Raw genomic sequence first — 19958 nt, 5'->3', positions numbered from 1 at the left:
GGGTTAATGAATCAACGAAGATAAAATGTTAAACGTGAATAACTTTTATGGAATTGTCGTTTGGTACGAGAGCCAACAAAGCCACAAATGATTCAACGCGATTGACGGTGCATGCGATTTTACTCAGTGCAGTACCTATACTAAGGTTTAGTAATTATTAGTGATAATTTTTTAAAATAATTCATGACCACCGTGTCAGCTGCACGATTTGTAAATATAATTATCCAGGCGGAGGGTGAGCTTTGGAATTGTGGGACCAACACATTATTAGCACCTAATAATAATGATAGTTTAGTCATTTTTCTTTTTTTGCATTGTTTCGTAAATAAAACATGTATTTCTGAAGAAAAAAAAAAAAAAAAAAAAAAAATGAATAAATAAAAAAGTAATAAAATAATTTATTCCCAAAAAAAATTGATAACGGGGAATGTTGATTTTTTTTAAACGTTATGAATGTGGTACTTCCAATAGCATTGCGAAGCTGTTGAACATATTATACTCTCATATTTTGATCCTACAGTGATATTAAAATGTATATTTTAGAATAAGTATTATGTATAAATCGCGTCAATTTTTATAGCTGTAGAAATAAATATTATTTCATGCTCTCTTTTGTTAAAAAACTTGAAAAACTGGTACCTACTATAATGTTGAGAAAATATGTTGAAAAAGTTGTTTATTTTCTCTCTCTATGGAATATTGAAAAAAAGAAAAAGCAATAAATGAAGAAAACGTAACATTACAACTACGGTGCGCACAATAACACATTGTGATCGAAGAGAATCTCATTCAATGTATATTTTATATATGTAATGTGTAAATAGATTTTCACTGTTTTAATTGTTTTACATCTCAACTCGATGGTAAAATGTCATACGTTAACTATTTCCTTTAGGCAGCTTTAGGTTACTTATACAAATGTTTGGGATGTAGTTATATCTTGTTTCTTTTACTTTATAAGTTCATTCCCTTAAATATAATTTCTCATTGTAATAAATGTTAGTTTTAATGTATACGTAGTTTTAAGCAAATAAAACAAAATGTACAGCAATAGTGGTAAACGAGAATCAACGAAGAATCCATGTGATAGCTAATAAAGGATTTTGATAAATATCAAAAAAGCCCTCATCTTTTATAAATCAAGCTCGATTGTGATTAGTTTCTATACTTAGTTTTTACATTAATAATTTATTTTTTTGGTGAAAACTACAAAACAGTGGTGCTTATAATAATATTAATAATAATAATAATAATAATAATAATAATATCAATAATATTAATAATAATAGTAATAATAATAAAACGAAGGGTTGTGGCTTTTGTTCTTACGCTGGTATAATTTACCCACTTATAGCCGTATTTAAATTGAAAAGTCAGAAAGGAAAAAAATTATTAACAACTCAATTAACAATTGTAAAAAATTTGTTTTCGAATAAAAATTATTTCAATAGATTCTTTAATCTTTTATGAACAAAGAAAAGAATCTCATAGATCTGGTCCCTACAGTTTTTATTGTATAGAAAAAGTAAGAAACTTTGAAATCGTGGATTGTAATATTTTTTACATCCTGAAGTTGTTACATGTTATACTTTAAAATCCAAGGTTAAAATTCATATGTAAACAACGAATGTTAGGAACACGCATTTGGTAGATGGTGAGAAATAAAGTTTTCATTATTAGATTCGTTAACTGGAGTAAACCCAAGAAATTGTGCTGATAATATTTATATATTTCCACTTTTGGTGAAAATTTCACATTTGGAATTACCGCTCAGTGACTGCCATCTTGGCTGATGACGTGTGCTGATGGACAATGGACACACACCTTAGGTGATCCGATTGATCCGAAGTCCGAAACTCCAAGCAAACCTATTTATACATATACATGCATTTGCATATATATATATATGTATATATGTTTCAATATATATCTACCACGTTATAGTCTACTAATGTCTAATAAGAATATAGGTTACGTGATCAGAGATATTTTTTCAGAGTTCACAGTTTCACACTGTTCACAGCATTTACTACTTACTACACCTGGTCAGACCTGGTCCGTACCATATAACTTTTTTTTGCTTTGCAGGCCTATGTTATAACATCGGCCGATGTACTGAAAAATAGTTACATGGTATGACCCCTGACTGTACTTAGAACGCTCGGTGACTCATTCTTGTTTAGTTTTCGTTCGCAAGAAAAGTGTGATTAATTACTTACATTGAAAAAATAAAAAATAAACGAGTTTCCTAATTATACCTGATAGGTAAACAAAGGCTTGAACACACGATAAATCATCAAGTGCGAGCATAAGAATCAAAAGAGCCACGAGGCTTCTCACATTACTTGAATACTTATCACCTGCAATTAAGGCAACGTGAGAGACAAAATGAGCACGCAGCAGAGCCCGGCGTCCTTGCAGGCGAGTATCGACCGCGAGAAAATCTACTCCTGGATAATCGAGCTCTCTAACCCGGAGATGCGCCAGAACGCCCTGCTCGAGTTGAGCAAAAAGCGCGAGGTCGTACCGGATCTCGCCCCCATGCTCTGGCACTCGTTCGGCACCGTGTCTTCTCTTCTCCAGGAGATCATCAACATTTACCCGGCCATCAATCCCGCCACCCTCACCGCCCATCAGAGCAACAGAGTCTGCAACGCTTTGGCCTTGCTTCAATGCTTTGCCAGCCATCCCGAGACAAGATCTGCGTTTCTCCAGGTATCTTACTAATTATTTTTTTTTTCACACCGCTTTTTAATTCTTTCCATTTGTTGGTTATGTTCTCTCTTATTTTCCATCTTTTTTGGACTTTTGCTACTTACTTCGTGGGAGAGTAAATGTGGTTCCGGCATTTTTCATTCAATAATTGGTTAATTGATTTGTCGCCAAACATTTTCATTTGTTACATAAACTTAATTTTAACTCCGCATAATAGTATTCCATGTAGTGTTTGGTTATGTGCAATTAATGCTTAAAAAAAAAAAATAAAAAAAAAAATAAAAAATTAGTAATTTTAATTTTTCTTTTATTATCTCGACGGTTCTCAGCTTGCTTCATAAAGTACTTATTGTTGATATTAGGTTTTTAAAGTATTTAAAACCTAGTCGGTTTTTATTTTTAGTTCTTTCATTATATCATTAGCCTTCTAGCTCGAATTCCAAGTCTAAATATAACTGACTAGAATTTATATATAATTCTTGTGCTTTGTCTAATTTGATTTGAAAAAATATTTTGCGCTAAACCAACTTTTTTAAATATTTTATTACTCATTTGAAAATGTTGCTACAATTTTAAAACAACTTGGTAATTTTAATTCTGATTAAGTATCGTTTTATTTTTCAGGCACACATTCCATTATTTTTATATCCGTTTCTGCATACAGTTAACAAAACGCGACCTTTTGAATATTTAAGGCTGACTAGTTTAGGAGTAATTGGAGCTCTTGTGAAAACAGATGAGCAGGAGGTCGTCACATTTCTGTTAACCACAGAAATCATTCCACTATGTCTGCGAATTATGGAAAGTGGATCTGAGCTCAGTAAAACGGTAGCTACATTTATTCTGCAGAAAATTTTACTCGACGACAGTGGCTTGTCATACATATGTCAAACGTACGACAGATTTAGTCATGTGGCCATGATTCTTGGAAAAATGGTTTTGTCCCTGGCTAAAGATCCTTCTGCCCGTCTTTTAAAACATGTTGTAAGATGTTATCTTAGGTTGTCTGATAACCCACGGTGAGATTCATTTGTCCTTTAGTCCCAATCAAATTGTAACAAAAGGTATACACAGAGTTTTATGAAATTTTATTATGATTTTAGAGCTCTTTTGGCCCTAAGGCAATGTCTTCCAGACCAGCTGAGAGACAACACTTTTGCCTCTTGCCTACAGGAAGATGTGTCAACTGAGCACTGGTTAAATCAGTTGTTGAAAAACTTGGAAGCTGGTCCGCAGCAAGTTCCTTCATCACAGCCAGGTCAGCCTGATCCAAGAAGCATTGGAATGTCTCCGTTGACCTCATAAGTTCTGTGATTGAACAAGAATTTGATATTTTGAATCGCGCGAATGTGACGTGTATATACATATTTTTTGGTTATGGAGTATGCAACCGTGAGATTTTTTTCCTTGTTTTGCCATGTGATACCGTTATCGTGAACGAATTGGCATTACAAAGGCTAGTCGATTGTGTTCTCCAGAAATTCCGCCTACTCCATGACACCTTCCCTTAGTATTTGTAAATTTAAGGTCTAGTGTAAGAGTAGTAATTCAAGTCTGACTGTAATTTTTTTCTTTGCGTAAATTGATGGAATTGAATATAAAAGCAGAGTATAGAAAATTTGTAAATAGTGCTATTAATTAAGGTATTTTTTTTTACAAGAAGCACTATTATGCGTTACTGTTGAGCCCAGTTAACATTGCGTATTTAAAAAGTTAGTTATATCGTAGAAATAGAGAAATTAATTCTAAACTAATAAATAATCAGAAAGTATATTACGTATGAATTATATCGCGACACGTGCTCGTGATCTAAAATGTTGAAGAAAGAATATTTGTTTACCAAAATTCGAAATAAAAATTATATTTGTAAGCATCATGATAAACGGCTTATTTTTTTTTACTCCCTAATGATTAACAATTTTTCCATAAATGTTATAAAAACAAATGTATGTCATAAAATATAATTACAAGGAATGGGTTTTATTAATAACTAAAGTATCTACAAATTTAAGTAGCATTTTTTTATTCAGTCTTTTTTTAATTTTAAGCCACTCTTTAGGTGGGTTTTCATTGAATGCTTTTTATTATCAAAATCTTTGAGTGATAACTTTGCCATTTGTATCTACATAGTCTAAAAATCAAAATAACAAGATTTTAAAAACATCAGCTCAGCAAAATGAACAGCTAAAAATATATATATATATATATATTTATAAATATATACAAAGTTGTTTAAAATTATTTTATGTAGCACATATGCCACTGTTGACCTCGTCACTGTAGCCATGAAGCATAGTTGTAAGACAAATTTGATTTGTATCCCAACTAAATGGTCTGATGTCGTTTATATTTTTCTTGGTGATTTTGGCTATTCCACGCCGGATGCACTGATCCAGAAGTTGTTCCTCATACGTGGAGTAACTCGAGTTTGTCATTTGATTATTAGACTTATCTTGCTTTATAACATCACTTAAGCTAGAATGAGTTTCTTGACTGACATCTTTCAGAAAACTTTTGTCAGAGTTGTTTTTATTATTGATTAATATGGTGTTATTATCTTGACTATTTTGCTCTTCAATGATCTTACTTAAAATTTCTACAGAATGTAATCTTATTCTACTAGCTAAGAGTGCTTTTGTAGCTAAACAAGTTAGCCCTAAGTCCCAGCTAAACGGTCTTATTTCGTTGATATTTTGCTTTGTCAACTTAGCTATTCCTCTACGAATACATTCATCAAGAAGTTCTTCTTCATAATGAGTGAGATTCATTAGCTGATCATCCTCTTCTCTGCTATAATTTTCTTGTTGTAGATGTACAGATTCAGCTTCTTCTAATCCAACAGTTAAACCATCTTCATTATTTGATTCACCAATAGGTTCTTGCCTATCACTTTGTACTTTATGAACTTCTTCATTTAAACTTTGTTTTTCATTATTCAAAATACTTTTTTTTACTAATTCAAAGTCATCATCATCATCAATTGTTAATGAACTCAAACTACTAGCTGCCACTGAATGTAATTTAGTAGGAGTAGATTCATCTTTAAACGAAGTTACATAATCCTCAAAAACACTAGACTTGGAAAATGGATTCAGCCGTGGATTGTTTTCAGACTGTTGGTAAGGAATATCATTGGAGACAACTGATTGTTGATGTATCTGTAACCGAATAATTTTAAATAAATGAAAAGTGCGTAAATGAAAATACCCAGAATAGATAAGTTACCTTGGATTGATCCTGTTGGACTGTAGCTATTTTTTTCTTTCCAAAGCAACCGATTTGGCATTTTTGTTGCAATTTAGCACTTGAAGGCGTGAACTGTACTAGAGAATCAGGCAGTTCATTAGGCGAAACTCGACCACTTGTTTTATGACTGAAATCGCTCACAATCGAACTGCGATCATCGTTTACGAAATTTTGATCCTGACCAGCCAATGAACCCAACGAACTACGTCTCGAAAAAATCAAAGGCGTTTGCTGAGGGCCTTGAGAATCGCTTTTTAGTTCTAATTCTTTTTCATTTTGTTCTGCTGAAGATTGGGTGGATTGTGACGATCTATCGAATTTTTGATCGTAACTTTCTGAAGTTTTGAGAACTTTTGAACCCTCTGACGATCCAGACTTGGAACTTTCATGAGATCGTTTTTTGTCGCGATCTTTGAAAAAATTGAAGATTTCCTTAAAACTCCGACTAGAGACAAACATTTCCTTTTTATTTCTCGACTCTTTGCCATTGGATCCTTTGGGTTTGGTTATCTCTATTTTTTCCTCTTCAATTGCTTCTTCCATGCATAAAAGTTCTATAACAAAAGTATCAAAAAATTCGATATTGTTAGTGATATTATGTGCATAAATAACAAAACTTAATACCATTTTTAGAACGACATTCTTTCTTTTCTTCTTCCAAATTTTGTTCATCGTAACAAAGTGCATAATTCATTGGTTGATCATCATTTTCAGCATATTCGTCAAGACTTTGAGTAGTAATAGAAAAGTGGGCAGGTACTTTGTCTTGTATGTAATTCATGCCTGTTTTTCTTAGTTTTACATTGAAAAATTCATTTTGTTCCGCATAGTCTTTCGAATTATTTTTTTTACTACTAACATCTATTTTTTTCTCTTGTTTCAGCATACAAAAAGCTGATTTTTCAGTCTGCACTTGAACACTTTGTGTACTGTTGTATTTTTCCTCAACTCTCTTAAAAACAAATACAAAAAAATTTAATAGAAAACAGATCCTTTCTTACTAATTGTTAATACAACCATTATATTTACCATAGACTCCACTTCATCCACAGGTGAACAACAAGTTCTATTTTGATCGTGTTTAGGATTAAATTCATCTGGATAATTCCATGACTTTTGTTCATTACTGCAGTATCTGTCATCATCATGATGTAAGCCATACTGTTTTACATTAGGAGTTTCTTTTGACATTTCAGCAGTTGATAAACTCTTGACTCACGACTTTCAATCAAACGTTTGCAATGTAATAACTATTAGTGGGCTTACATGAAGAAATAACAATTGTTCGACAGTAAAACTGTTATTTACAGATTCCAACAGTTTTGAAGTTGATAAGACTACAAAATGATTTCAAAGCTGGATTCTGGCAGTAAATGCCATTGTTTCCTTCATAATTTTTGCACAAAAATACTATACTATTACATATTCAATATCCAACAATTACATGTGTACTTAAATGAAATTAGTAAACTAATATGTACTCGACAATATTTACATGTTTTAAGTATGTCAAACAAGCATATGTTTTGAGAGGTTACATTTTCTCTCCACACATAAATATAGGTATATGGGTACATGTAAATCACTCGTGTACTATTCATCCAGATAAAGTAGTCTTTTTTTTGTCTGCATAAGTATTTTTAGCTCAGGTGATAATGATTGGGGAGTCCCCGTATTTGAATATGCCAAGTTGTTAATTAATGAGTCATTAATTGAAAATCCATAGGGTCTGGTGATGTGAATGAGGAAAGGAAAAAAAAAAAAACAAAAAAAAAGAATGTTGTTAAATAGTTTTTATTGCAAAATTGTTTCTAGCATATTTTTGAACCATCAATCGATGGCGGTTTTTCTTCCATTTTCAGATCCGTGGTTTTCTGCAATAAACGAGAATTTGTTGAACTTATGAAAAAAAAAGAATACTTCGTTCCTCTAAAAGAGAAGATGGAAGTGAAAAAAAAAAAAAAAAAAAAAAAATGGCAACTATCGAACCACACGGTAGTAATAAATAATCCATACCTTTGCAAATTTTCTGTTGAGTAAATTGCGGATAATCGGCGTGTAAAGCTTGGCATCTTCGGGCTTGTACTTGTTCGGCCCGGTGAGCCAAGAAATCAGCGAGCCAACTACTATCGCCGTCAAAAAACCAACCCACGTGTACCACAAGTACGACATCCGATACAACGGAAATGGCTGCTCCCTGCGAAGATAAAAAAAAAAAAAAAAAAAAAGAGTCAAGATAAAAAGCTTTGTCGAAAAAATCCATAAACCCTCGTGGTGTCCTCCAAAACAGCGCTCAACTTTTTTCCATGAAATTTCAATCAAGCGCAATGTATCACTCTACACCTGTTAAATATACTCTCCTCGGAAACAATAATTAATGTGCAGTATCGGTATATTGTATACGTACGCAAAGGAGCTCTTATTGCACGTATATTGTATTATAAGTAGGTACTTGTAGCAAACCCGCTGAGTGGCTTAAATATATATATATATATATATGTATACCCGACACCCACTTCCTAATTGTTGTACAAGGTCCTGCCGGAGTTTCTAGAAAGTTCACGCTTCCGCGCTTGAGTATCATCGACGAATATATCCCTCGATCCACATTATAATAGCCCACTTTATGTCAAAAACTGCTTTTATAGTTACAAGTACCGATCGATGGTGTTGTTCGCGAGTTTAATGCATCAACGCTTCGATGATGAGAATTGCCGTTCTTTGATGTTGCACGAGAAATATATATAATATATATTTTCAGATTCCTTATATATTAATTAGTACTAGAAATAGACAAATATAAGTAGGCGTAACGTCAAACCGCTTTGACCATAGTGCCATTTTTTTTAGACCAAGGGTATTGCACTCATTAGTCATAAAACGGAGCGTAAGGTCGATTTCAAGTTTTTTCGTGATTGAAAAAAAAAAAAAACTGTCTCTTCCTGCATTAAATTGTGAATGATAATTTTTGTTTGGTGTGTGGACTAGTCCAACATTTCAATTTCCATTTCCGTTTGGTATACTTTTCTAGTTGTTTTATGTCGGAGAAATATATTTACGCGTTAGCTGTAAAATTTTTTGTCAAAGAATTCGATACTGAAAAATCACTCGGAAAAGCTTGAAAGATGCATTGCACACGACGAAGTTCAAACGTGGGATAAATATTATAAAAAAATTCACGCTCAATTCCACCACACAACAGGTACATATCTGTCATTTAGTCGAAGGAAAATTGCATCTCTGATCGAATTGTCGTGAAAATTCCTCCAAAGAAGCACTTTTTTCTTTTTAAATTAAAAAACAGAGAAATGCCCTCCAACTCTAAGCTTATATCAAATTACTTTGATGAATAGCACGAGGAACCTATACATTTATACGGCATGTTTGATGAAGTACTCATAATAATATATGCTTGCCATTGTTGTATACTTAACAGTAAAAGTTGTAATAGAAATATTGAACCCCCAATAGAGTTTTCAACTGCACGACTCACTTGACGGCAGTTTCCATGATGACCGTGAGATTCGCGACGGTCGAGCGAAGGGCCTCGGGACAGCCGGCCGTCGAGACCGGCTTTACCGGGAAGTGTATTTTCCCGGTGGCCACCGCCGCTTGGGTTCCGAAGGATATCCATGCTACGAAGCACAGACTCGCCAGAGCACCCGCTATCGCACCCTGTAGATTTCACAAAAGGGTACATATACATATATATATATATATATATATACATATACCATCGACATCCTATACGAGGGAAGTAACCATATCTATACATGTGTACCTGTGAGTTGGCGTAGGGTGAGAACATGCCGAGAGTGAAAACTCCGAGAAGGGGGCCCGCGGTGATGCCGGATAAGCTCTTCCCTGCCTGCGAATGGAAAAATCGTTGGCGATATCAAATTGGCGGGGAGATATCGTTACCCGTGGCATCATCACCTGTATGAGACCGCTGAGCTTTTCGACGAGCAACACCAGAGCCACGCAAACGATCCCGATCACCACGACCGTGATCTTCATGATCCGGCTGGCGTTGGTGTCCGACATGGGCTTGTTCAGGCACGGCTTGATCATGTCCTCGTAAATCACTCCGGCCATCGAGTTCAGCCCCGTCGACATTGTGCTGCAAGGGTTGCAAAGTGTTTTTTTTTTTTTTTGTTTTGTTTTTTTTTTCGTCAGCGAATTTTGATCAATCGATCGTGTCTGGACACTTGGGATATATATATATTTTTTTTTTTCATTCAAGTGCTTTTTTCTTCCATCATCACTATTCACAGTACAAAAGTTTTCTTTCTGGATGATAATTGCAATAAATTACATTTTTAAGTATTCAGGACAAAAGATTCGAGTGCTTTTTTAAATACTGTTTTTCTCAATCATTTGCTCTTTCAGATTTTCATAGATCGTTTTGTTGGAGAACATTTTTTCAACTACTGACTACTGCGTCAGTAACGATAGTAAATGAGGATTCCATCCGCACAAATAATGCGATGCACTTTTCAGCAAAAAAATTTCCAGTTTTTCGAAACAATTGAAAAAGTATCTGGATATGCGCGACCTTTTTATGTGAAAAATTAGAGCTGCTCAGACTTGACCGGAACGTATACTTATCCTTTTTTCATGCAATCGCGACCACACTGTTTTGTACATTACACTACAGTACCGATATTAAAAGATATTAAAATAAAATGCGATGCTGGTATTTTGTTCGCACAAAGCTCGTTCGCTGTCAATGTTATTTTTGTCACACGACTTCAATAAGCGATAGTCCACGAGGCTATACGCCGTTAATCGATCAAAGTCGTTTTAGTGCGGTAAACATGTGCCTTGCGAAGAATCAGTCAGAGTAAAACCGCTAGATGTATTTTTTTTACAAGCTCAATTTGCAAGTATTCGGTCAAACTGGTATAAATATTTTCCCAAGTAATCGATCCCCTTTATTTTTAAACGAATACGTAATAGTATGTAGGTTACAGTACAAAATTTCACCTTCGGAGCGTATATTATGGGTACTGACTGCGATCCGTTACTATACGTGTTTCAACGATAAATCGTCATAATCAATTGAATATCAGATTAAAAACAAAAACTAAAGAGTACCAGCTACACATAAATGCTAATGAGTAGAGTAATAAGTACAATACGTGGTTGATTTGTTGTACATATTTTTGTATGGACATTACGTTTGTTCACCTTAATGCGGCACTGAAGACGCCGGATATGAAAAGGCCGGGTAAGCCTGGAATCAGCCGAGACAACTCCATAACGAAGTACGGCAACAGTTGGTCCGGCTTACGTATTTGCTGTAAGTATGATTAACATTTTTTTTTTCATCTTACAACGACTCGGTCGATTTAAATTTTATGTAAACAATTGATGTTTGGGCCATTTCACAGCAAAAAATCTCCAGTATATTGTTAAGGATAAAATAGATTGTTTTTTAACAAGTGAACATATTGGACTCGAGTAAATGAGCTCCAGAACAATCATTTATTTATAATTTATCCAAGGATTTTATTAAATACGAAAGGAATTATGGCAATGACAAATTCATGTGTTGAGAATCTTTTGGACCTCAAATGTAATTTCAACGTCTCCAAACAGAGAGGAAACGTGTTTTTACTTTGGAGAATTATCTTAGGCACTATTTTATTGGTTCTCATAAATAAACGATAATTTTGTTTAATGAGTTAGTATTGTCTAATTTTCATTTGACTAGGAGACACGAAATATACAGGTTTTTCGAAGCCAACCCGTGTGGGTACATGTTACAATGAATAATGAAAAAAAAAAAAAAAAAACGACGTAAGTATTACCTTAGTAGTCAGTGGATCGCAGTCGTGAAAGGCAGCGAATATAACGATCCCCGTGTAGCAGCTCAACGAGACTAGGGTCGTTATACCAATGGCCATTATCATGATCGTGCTTAAATGATAAAATATAAAAAAAAGGCAAAGTAATTATTACAAGTTTTCAAAATTTTATACAGATGTAATGTACGATTAAAAAAAAAAAAAGGAAGAAAAAAAATTTGTACTAAACCTGAGAATCAATGTATTACAAACATGTTTGATTTTCTGAGGTTCGGCATGGCAAGGCAGCGCTGGACCATCGCTTGATTCACGGAGCACGTTGCCAGCCAATTGAGGTAATTACCAATCACGACCGTCCAAAAGGTGTGTCTGACCGTAGGGTTCGGGTCCATGCTGCAAACATCAAGGACGCAACTTTTAGACTCAAGGGATTATTTAAAAAATAAAAAAAAAATAATTTTTTTCCCCCACAATCGTTATCCCACACATTATCTGCTTGTTAATATTTGGCTTTTTCAATTTTTGCGTGACCCACATGATATTACACCGCAATAATAAAAACTCCATTTATTTTCCATTCGTACAGCTACTTTCAGGGGAGTGCAATTACTAACCGAAAAAAGCCAAGTATACACGGACAAATGGAGCCACTACAGTGTGGAAAAGTCAAGAGACGAGAGAGGGAGGGACAATTCTGGCCACACAATCGACGCTTTAACGACGCGAGTCTCTCTGCTGTGCCGCATGTATACGTACAACGTGCACAATTGACTGGCAAGTATACCTTCTGCAACTGATGACAAAGCAGCTATCAGGATTTGCTCGATGAGGACGTGTGTTACGTTGTTGCTTTCCAAGTGCGCGATTTCTTATTCCATTGAATGGATAACATTTTAAGCAAGTTTTTCAATAGCGATGAAAAAGCTCATTCGTCCCTTATGAAAATGTGTAGACATGTTTTTGAGAACAATAAAATTGACAAAACTACTTGAATGATAAAAATCAGTTGGTGATTTATTAGTTGCAATGAGGCCCAAGGAGTAATAAATAAAACGAGAGGGACAGTTTGTTGACTGCTTATGTAGGAGAGGTGCCCCACCCTCCAACCCCATAAATTACCCATTCGGTACACCTCGATCCATTACCAGCTATGACACAATAGACCGATGACGAGCTTCAGCCGTACATGTGTATAATATGTACGTGCAGTGGGTACGTATACATATAGTATGTGCAACGAACTAACGAGGACAACAATACGGTGGTGACATAGATGGGCGACGACGATGGAACGGAAGGGGACCCGTTATTACAATGTATATACAGATCGGGTTGACCGGCATTCACAACCACAATTATTTCACTTATGATTTTTGAACGAAATAATTAATAAAATCGTGGGAAATGTATACTTGAAAAACTCGATTCTCCCGGTGTCGAGGTTGCGCTTCCAGACCTCGGCTACGCTGCCGACCCGCGACGTTCCCAGTACAGCCACGACAATCACGCCGCCGAACATGACGATCGTTTGGATGGCGTCCGTCCACACCACTGCTTTGAGGCCACCCTGTAAATCATACACGAATACTCAAATGATTTGTTTGAATACGAAATGACCGATTGATATAAGACTTTTCGCCTGTACATGTATATACATCACCGGAGAAAAAGAATAATTGCGATTCATCACAATTTTTTTTGCACAATTTCAATTCCAATTAACATTTATAGGTCAATAAACAAAATACGATTTACTAACAGTCACTCGATGTTCGAGTATAAAGTACATCTACGGTGTTATTTATTAAATTTATTTTATTCTTTCAACATGTAAATAATACATTTTTTTTTTTTTTTTTTTGTTACTACTTTCATTAAGTTATGTACTTTTTTATCCCCCATCGATTAAACTTGTTCCGTAAATGCAAACCATAACTTTCGTGGCGTGAGGACTAAAAGCTACGTCCACCGAATTTCAACTCTGTTGTACATGTAAATTTACTAAAGTTAGTCGGAATAAAATACACGTGCGTAGTGTATATTTATAGGACCACGCTCGTATACTTGCAACTTAGATCGCTTGGAAAAAATTTTTTTTTTTTTCTGCCACCTTACAACTAGTGGATTTTCAAGTATACTTGTAAATTTTACGCTCTTCCAAAGTTGATTGTCGGCTGGACTCACCAGAGTTGTGTAAAATATGCACACGGCACAGACGACTGAGGCGATCATGTGCAAGTTGACACCGGTGACTTGGTTGAATGCCAACGCCGGCACGTATATCACCAGCGGTATGTAAAGCAACTGCAAAAACGTAGACTCTGTTTTTTTTTTTTTTTTTTTTTTTTCTTTATTAAAATATCCGAAAGTGTATCCTATTGTCGTGCAAGTAGCCAAGATCCATCGAGGTATCAAGTTGGATATAAATAAAAAAAAATAAATAAAAAAAGACTGGTGTGTATTCTTTACTTACCATTTTCAATAGAAATATAAATGAACCTATCAGTCTTGTAACGTGATTGAAGCGCATTTCCAAATACTGAAAAACCATGGAAGAATCAAGTATTTTTTTTTTTTTATTAATTAATTTAATGCTTAGGTATATATTATATATATATATACATCGGTATGGATTAATGTTAAAGAAAGACCTCGTAGGAAGACGTGATTTTAAGGCCGTAGAACACTGGAAGGTAAACTACGGCCATGGTCAGGGAGACGAAGCAATCGGCTATTACGATGGACCACAATTGCGTACCGTAGACGTACATCTCGGCCGGAAGTCCTAATAACGCAATCCCCGATATGTAACTGGAAATAACACACACACACACACAAACACGTTCTATAGATTATGCTCGTAATTGTGATAATTTTGTTTTCACTTATTTATTTATTTTTTCCTTCATGACCCGAAAAAAAAAGAAAAGAAATTTATAATTATTATTTATGCAGTTAGAAATAAAAAAAAAGGGAATACAAACTAGAGCAGCAATTTTTCGTAAGTGCGCTTGCAAGAGGGTATCGATGATCGTGACACCAAGTATTATGGATCGTGCGTGAAAAGTCGATTGGCTATTGGCTATAGGGAATAGGGGAAAAGAATAACTCACCTGGCGATGAGGGACATACTGATCGGAAAGATGGACATATTCTGGCCACCGACGAGGTACTCCTCGACCGCGTTGACGCTTTTGCGGGACTTGTAGGCCTGGTAGACGCCGACGATGGCCGAGACGCCGAGCATGCCCGCGAAAACGATCGAGTCGAGGATGTCAAAGTGCTTCCTGCCACCCTCCTCCATTGCTGGTGCTGGTGTCTTTTTTTTTTTTTTTTTTTTTTTTTTTTTTTTTTTTTTCTTGTGACGGTTGTGACGTTTGATATAGCCGAGTTCTCGCGGTGCGCTAACCCTACACTGTTTGGAACATGTATTGGATTTGCTCTCGCGTATTGTCCGACTGTTAAAAAGAAGAAGAATATTAACAGGTTTAAAAGAGTTTCAGATTTTACTGCGAGTACTTTTTTTGCAAGAGGTACATCACAACCACTGTAATTTGCTTTTGTACTGGAGGTACACTAAATATTGTTCGCAGATTCTAAGGGAAATTTCGTTGTTTTTACTATTTTTCTTTTTCCTTTTTATTAACACGAATTTGCGTGTTAACACTTTTCTCCCGTTTCGAGTATGGCAACGCATACAGTCGTAGCGGTGAAAAGGATGTTGCGGGGAGAGAGAGCCAGATTGAATGACCCATAATGAGATGTATACTTATACACGCGTAGTACGAATAATCAGATTGTATCTTGTCACCCTTTTGAACTCTTGACGATCTAGTGGAGTGTTACGGGGCGTCCCAATTGGCGTTATTGAAAAAAAAAAAAAAAAAAAAGAAAAGAAAATGGCACTTCTAATGTAATCGAATGCATTATATTGTTGGACTCGATGAGGGATTGTTCAAGTACTGATTCAGTGGCTTATTTTTTTCCAGCATATTATTAATCGACGCATACGAAGTAGCGACACTTGGTTGAGGTACTTTTACCGAACGATCGGTATGGGTAAGAATGAAAGGTGAAATTATACAAAAAGTATAGAAAAATCGGTTATCACTTACAGCGGCCGAGGTGGCGTCGATATTACTCCCTCCTCTGTCGCTCCCACCTTTTTACCATCCTTTACGCCTCAAAGTAACCATCAACTCTTTCATAATAATACTATCGGCTATTGCGGGTGTATTTCACAAGGTGCAAGTTACAACTAATCCTAACTTGACTGCGAGAGCCGCAAGCCGTGTGCATGTATATGTTACACCCAGTATTAGGTGTATGATATCACTTTAGTAAAAAATGCAAAACATTGGCGTATACGATGACGATAAGTCATTTACAAGACGCATTCATCTATCGCACCTTGTATGTATTGCCTTGCAAGTTTTTATTTTTTATCCGCTTGGAGCAGACACTGTTCACGAATCACTGTATGCACCGCATCACAAAAACCAAAAAAAACCAAATAAGAAAAAAAAAAAAAAAAAAAAAAGGTCACTCAGAATCCACTGTACATCCACGTATCAATTATATTTTACAACCCGACGCTCGGAGCTACGTGTAATTCCTCCAAAAGCTTGTACTCGCGACGCAATAAGCGCCACCGCAGAGACACACGCGAGCTTCGCAAGCTCGGACTGGGGCATCATCTAATACGCCAACACCATCGGCGGATTCACGCACAGCATCACACGCGGTGTAAGAGGGGGGTGGGGGAATCAGAGCCGCGGAGGAGAGCCGAGAGCCCGTGATTGAATAATTGCGGACTCCTCTGCGGGGCAGCTGCTATTACTACTCCCTCGGATGAATTGCGATCCACGTAACTGCAATCGTCGAAAATTGTCTCGCGCGTCCTCGTATACCGTACAATACCATATATATATATATATATATAATATATGTGCTACAAAAAAATTATCACCTCCATACTCTCTTCCTCTCTCTCTTTCCGCTTGGATTTGGATTGATAATTGATGTTCCTGGACGTATACCCCTTACCTCCCCCCCACACGGCTAATTGCTCTTTCTTTCTCTCTCTAGCTGTGTGCGTGTGTGGTACAGTTGTTGCAGCTTGAAAAATCGGTGAACTACTTTTGGCTACGTATGTATGTATACGTATAGGCGAAGCAACGGGGTTACTGGAGTTGTTGGGGCTCGATTGTTCCTCTCTCCAAGTGCATAGCTTGCGAGCCTGTACGATAGTTGGACCATTTTTTTTTTTTTTTTTTTTTTTTTTTTTTTCTTTTTTCGCTCGATGGTGCATTTCCATCTGCTATTGTTACAATGGCTATGGGTATATATGCGCTGTAATTTTCTGAAACTCCGGATCTGGTTGCTAAGGAAGGATACGTGCAACGGGAGGAAATTTTTTTTTTTTCTTTTGCCACCGATTTCAGTGCTCGATTGGTACAATTGCAGCGAGTACAATGCCACTTTCGTATTTCATTTCGCAAAGGACTCGGTACGGCTTTTCGCTTCCCGCGATTACTTTTCTCGTACATTCGTATGTAAACTGTAATGGTTTTTTCTCTCTAAAATCCAAATTATTACGGTACCGATGACAAAAAACGATTCAAAAAACAACGAAATTGATAATATAAATGCACTTCACTCTTTTTTCGTACACAATGGAAGGGAAAAAAAAAACTGTTTTCATCATAATAAGTTAACCGATATTAATAAAAGTAAGAGAGTAATAGTAAAAGCTTACGCAGTGCAGGGTCGTTCAAACAAAGTATGTAGCCAACATTGAACAAATTCTAAGAAAAGAGTCCCATGTCCAATAAAACGTGTCCGTTTATCCCAGACATTAATATCTACGTCCGTGCTCGATCCATTTATAGACACCCCAAATCTAAAAATAAAATGTATGATGTATTTCATCACGTAAGTACATCCGTTGACAATACCCACTCTCTTGCATCAATTTTCATTGGGTACAATCGCATACTTACGCGTATAGTACTGGCACTGTATGTATTATTTTTACCTCGTTGCAATCCACTCTCACCGGAAGCTCATTTGTATTGGCATTCGCCTATGTATCAATTGACACGAGCACGTTCTTGTACTTTTGTTCTATGTACATCTGTATATTGTTCGGATGGAGGATGATGTTGTTGGGTTTGTCACTATGCTCGTCTCCGGTCTTTACCGGACGTCATTTACACAAGCGAACTCCTTGCTGTGTGTGGTCGGGTTTGGTTATTTGTTGTGTTTACGAGAAAAAGGGCCGTTTGACGTGTGCCTCTTAGCTGATCTTAATCCAATTCATCGAATTACATTTTTTTAGTAGCATCTCCCCCGATCGTGGCAAGCTATGCTCGGCGTATGCTCGCCGAGGATGAATCAACGAGTTATTCTGTTTGAAGTGGATCATCGAAATGGCTCGTAATAATGTTCAAATTTTCCGACTACTTGAAATTGCCGTTAAAATACGTGATATCTATGGATTTTATTGTTTTCAAAGAGACTGCATTATTCGTCGTGCCACTGTTGTGGCAAATCATTCAAGGGGGGCCAAATGGCTGTTAGCTTTGATAATTAAACGTATTGAAGAATTTACGAAGGTCTAATTATGAAACTAATTTATAAATGAATAATTAAAAAAAAATTTATACAAATATATATTTCGCCTCGATACTTGCAAAAATATAATACTTATATAAGTTTTCATTAATATTTAACTTTTGGCTTAACAATATGAATATTTCAATACTATTACATTTCAAACTTTTGTAATTGACATTTCATTTATGATGAATTGAAAAAAAAAAATTAAATTATAATTAATAGCATCACTGAATACCGAGATTCAACAAAATTTCGATTGTAACTACTGTTTACAACTGAATTTAAAGATTCGATCGCTTTTACTATTCTTCTGTCCCGTTAGCATTTAAAAAAAGGCCAATAAGCCATGTTTTTCCGTTCACTCGTGCATAAATATACAACTGTTGACAAACATTTTATTTCGGTGAATTTCGGTACTCCAAACATAAAGGAAGAAAAAGAATCCCACAGTCGTGCGTATTCAATTTTTCAAAGGACATCAGGTTTATACGACGACGATTACGCGATTGCCTCTCTGTACGTATTCACATAAAAAAACAAAAAGAAAAAAAAAAAAAAAACGGTATACCGTTCGAAGTTTGAGAAAGGGCGCATAAAAAAGGCAGATCGATCGGGCGAGGGCTCGCTTTTCGACACAGAGCAATAACTTTCGTCTCCTTATACCCACCTTTATTGTGTTTCTTTCCTATTTTTGGGCTCACCGAATGGATTTAAAAGTAGGTACGAGCTTGGAATTTCCTGGTATATTTGACGGAAGACTCCACATCCTGGGTGTGATGTCATAGCGATCGAGCAAATATATTGCCCAGCTCTAAAAATGTCCGTCACCGAACCAACCCGAATGAGTTAAACCGTATCGTGCAAATCTTTGGTTTTTTTTTTTTTTTTTTTTTTCTTTGAGCAAAGGCTCGGCCGAGGGAACATTTTTTTTTTTTTTTTCACTTATACGCGAAGGGAGAGCCGAGCCGAATTTATACTTCTGCGAAAGGACTTGGCGAGGGGTTGGCTATTCGCTTTCCATTAATCGTACACTCCGACATAATTCACGCAACACGTGTGTGTACTGCCAAGCCCCGCCTGAGTCGCGCGTGTAAAACGAATGAAATCATAACCAAAGGGAGACCTATTAGTCAAAAGTCCGAGAGGGTTTAATTGCGAGTGTGCCGTAAAGAAAGCTTTTTAATTGATGAAAAAAAAAAAAAAAAAAAAAAAATCGTAAATCGATTTCAACCCTGGCTTACGAGCGAAACGCGGAACAATCGTAAAAACGTATAATATATAGATAGGTGATCTACTCAAGGCGCACGCTTTGCTTTTATCCATTTCCGAAATTTTCCCTTTAATGATCCTAAAGGGTACAGTTAACATTGAGTATACCTCCTCCGAAAAGTACTTTGTCTCTGTAACACTTTTTTTTTTTTTTTTTTTTTTTTTGTTTTTTTTTTGTTTTTTTTTTTTTTTACAATCTTACGCATCATGGTAAATTACAACACGCGTGCGTTTTATTATTCACAAGCGATCGAACGACGCTGCCAACTTGGGATTTTTCTTTTCTTCCGTACCCTC

The 19958-nt window shown here is 35.9% G+C and overlaps 3 protein-coding genes across 3 annotated transcripts; 1 reads left to right on the top strand and 2 right to left on the bottom strand.

Annotated features, from left to right (window-relative positions):
- The first annotated feature begins 1974 nt into the window (after window positions 1-1974).
- Rcd-1 (Required for cell differentiation 1) lies at window positions 1975-4585 on the top strand. The gene is made up of 3 exons (XM_014352422.2): window positions 1975-2715; window positions 3340-3734; window positions 3819-4585. The coding sequence occupies exons 1-3, from the start codon at window positions 2389-2391 to the stop codon at window positions 4018-4020; spliced, it is 924 nt and encodes a 307-aa protein (XP_014207908.1). The 5' UTR covers window positions 1975-2388; the 3' UTR covers window positions 4021-4585.
- A 183-nt stretch (window positions 4586-4768) lies between these two features.
- LOC106635827 (uncharacterized) lies at window positions 4769-7507 on the bottom strand. Its single transcript, XM_089591956.1, has 4 exons — window positions 6991-7507; window positions 6586-6913; window positions 5941-6515; window positions 4769-5873 (listed from the first exon to the last, which is right to left on the bottom strand). The coding sequence occupies exons 1-4, from the start codon at window positions 7150-7152 to the stop codon at window positions 4959-4961; spliced, it is 1980 nt and encodes a 659-aa protein (XP_089448082.1). The 5' UTR covers window positions 7153-7507; the 3' UTR covers window positions 4769-4958.
- A 232-nt stretch (window positions 7508-7739) lies between these two features.
- On the bottom strand, window positions 7740-16085 carry LOC106637928 (sodium-coupled monocarboxylate transporter 1). The gene is made up of 14 exons (XM_014350909.2): window positions 15887-16085; window positions 14885-15229; window positions 14423-14582; window positions 14245-14310; window positions 13956-14075; window positions 13184-13338; window positions 12024-12164; window positions 11775-11883; window positions 11152-11261; window positions 9898-10081; window positions 9743-9829; window positions 9455-9636; window positions 7978-8158; window positions 7740-7835 (listed from the first exon to the last, which is right to left on the bottom strand). The coding sequence occupies exons 2-14, from the start codon at window positions 15073-15075 to the stop codon at window positions 7773-7775; spliced, it is 1749 nt and encodes a 582-aa protein (XP_014206395.2). The 5' UTR covers window positions 15076-15229; window positions 15887-16085; the 3' UTR covers window positions 7740-7772.
- Between the last annotated feature and the right edge of the window lie 3873 nt (window positions 16086-19958).

This window comes from Copidosoma floridanum, unplaced genomic scaffold (genome assembly GCF_036245765.1).
Source record: "Copidosoma floridanum isolate Cflo_tuat_1 unplaced genomic scaffold, Cflo_Japanese_pri ptg000014l, whole genome shotgun sequence".
In the NCBI taxonomy this organism is placed as follows: Eukaryota; Metazoa; Arthropoda; class Insecta; order Hymenoptera; family Encyrtidae; genus Copidosoma; species Copidosoma floridanum.
The sequence above is the reverse complement of the archived record's forward strand: the minus strand, read 5'-3'. Positions and strand labels throughout refer to the sequence as shown.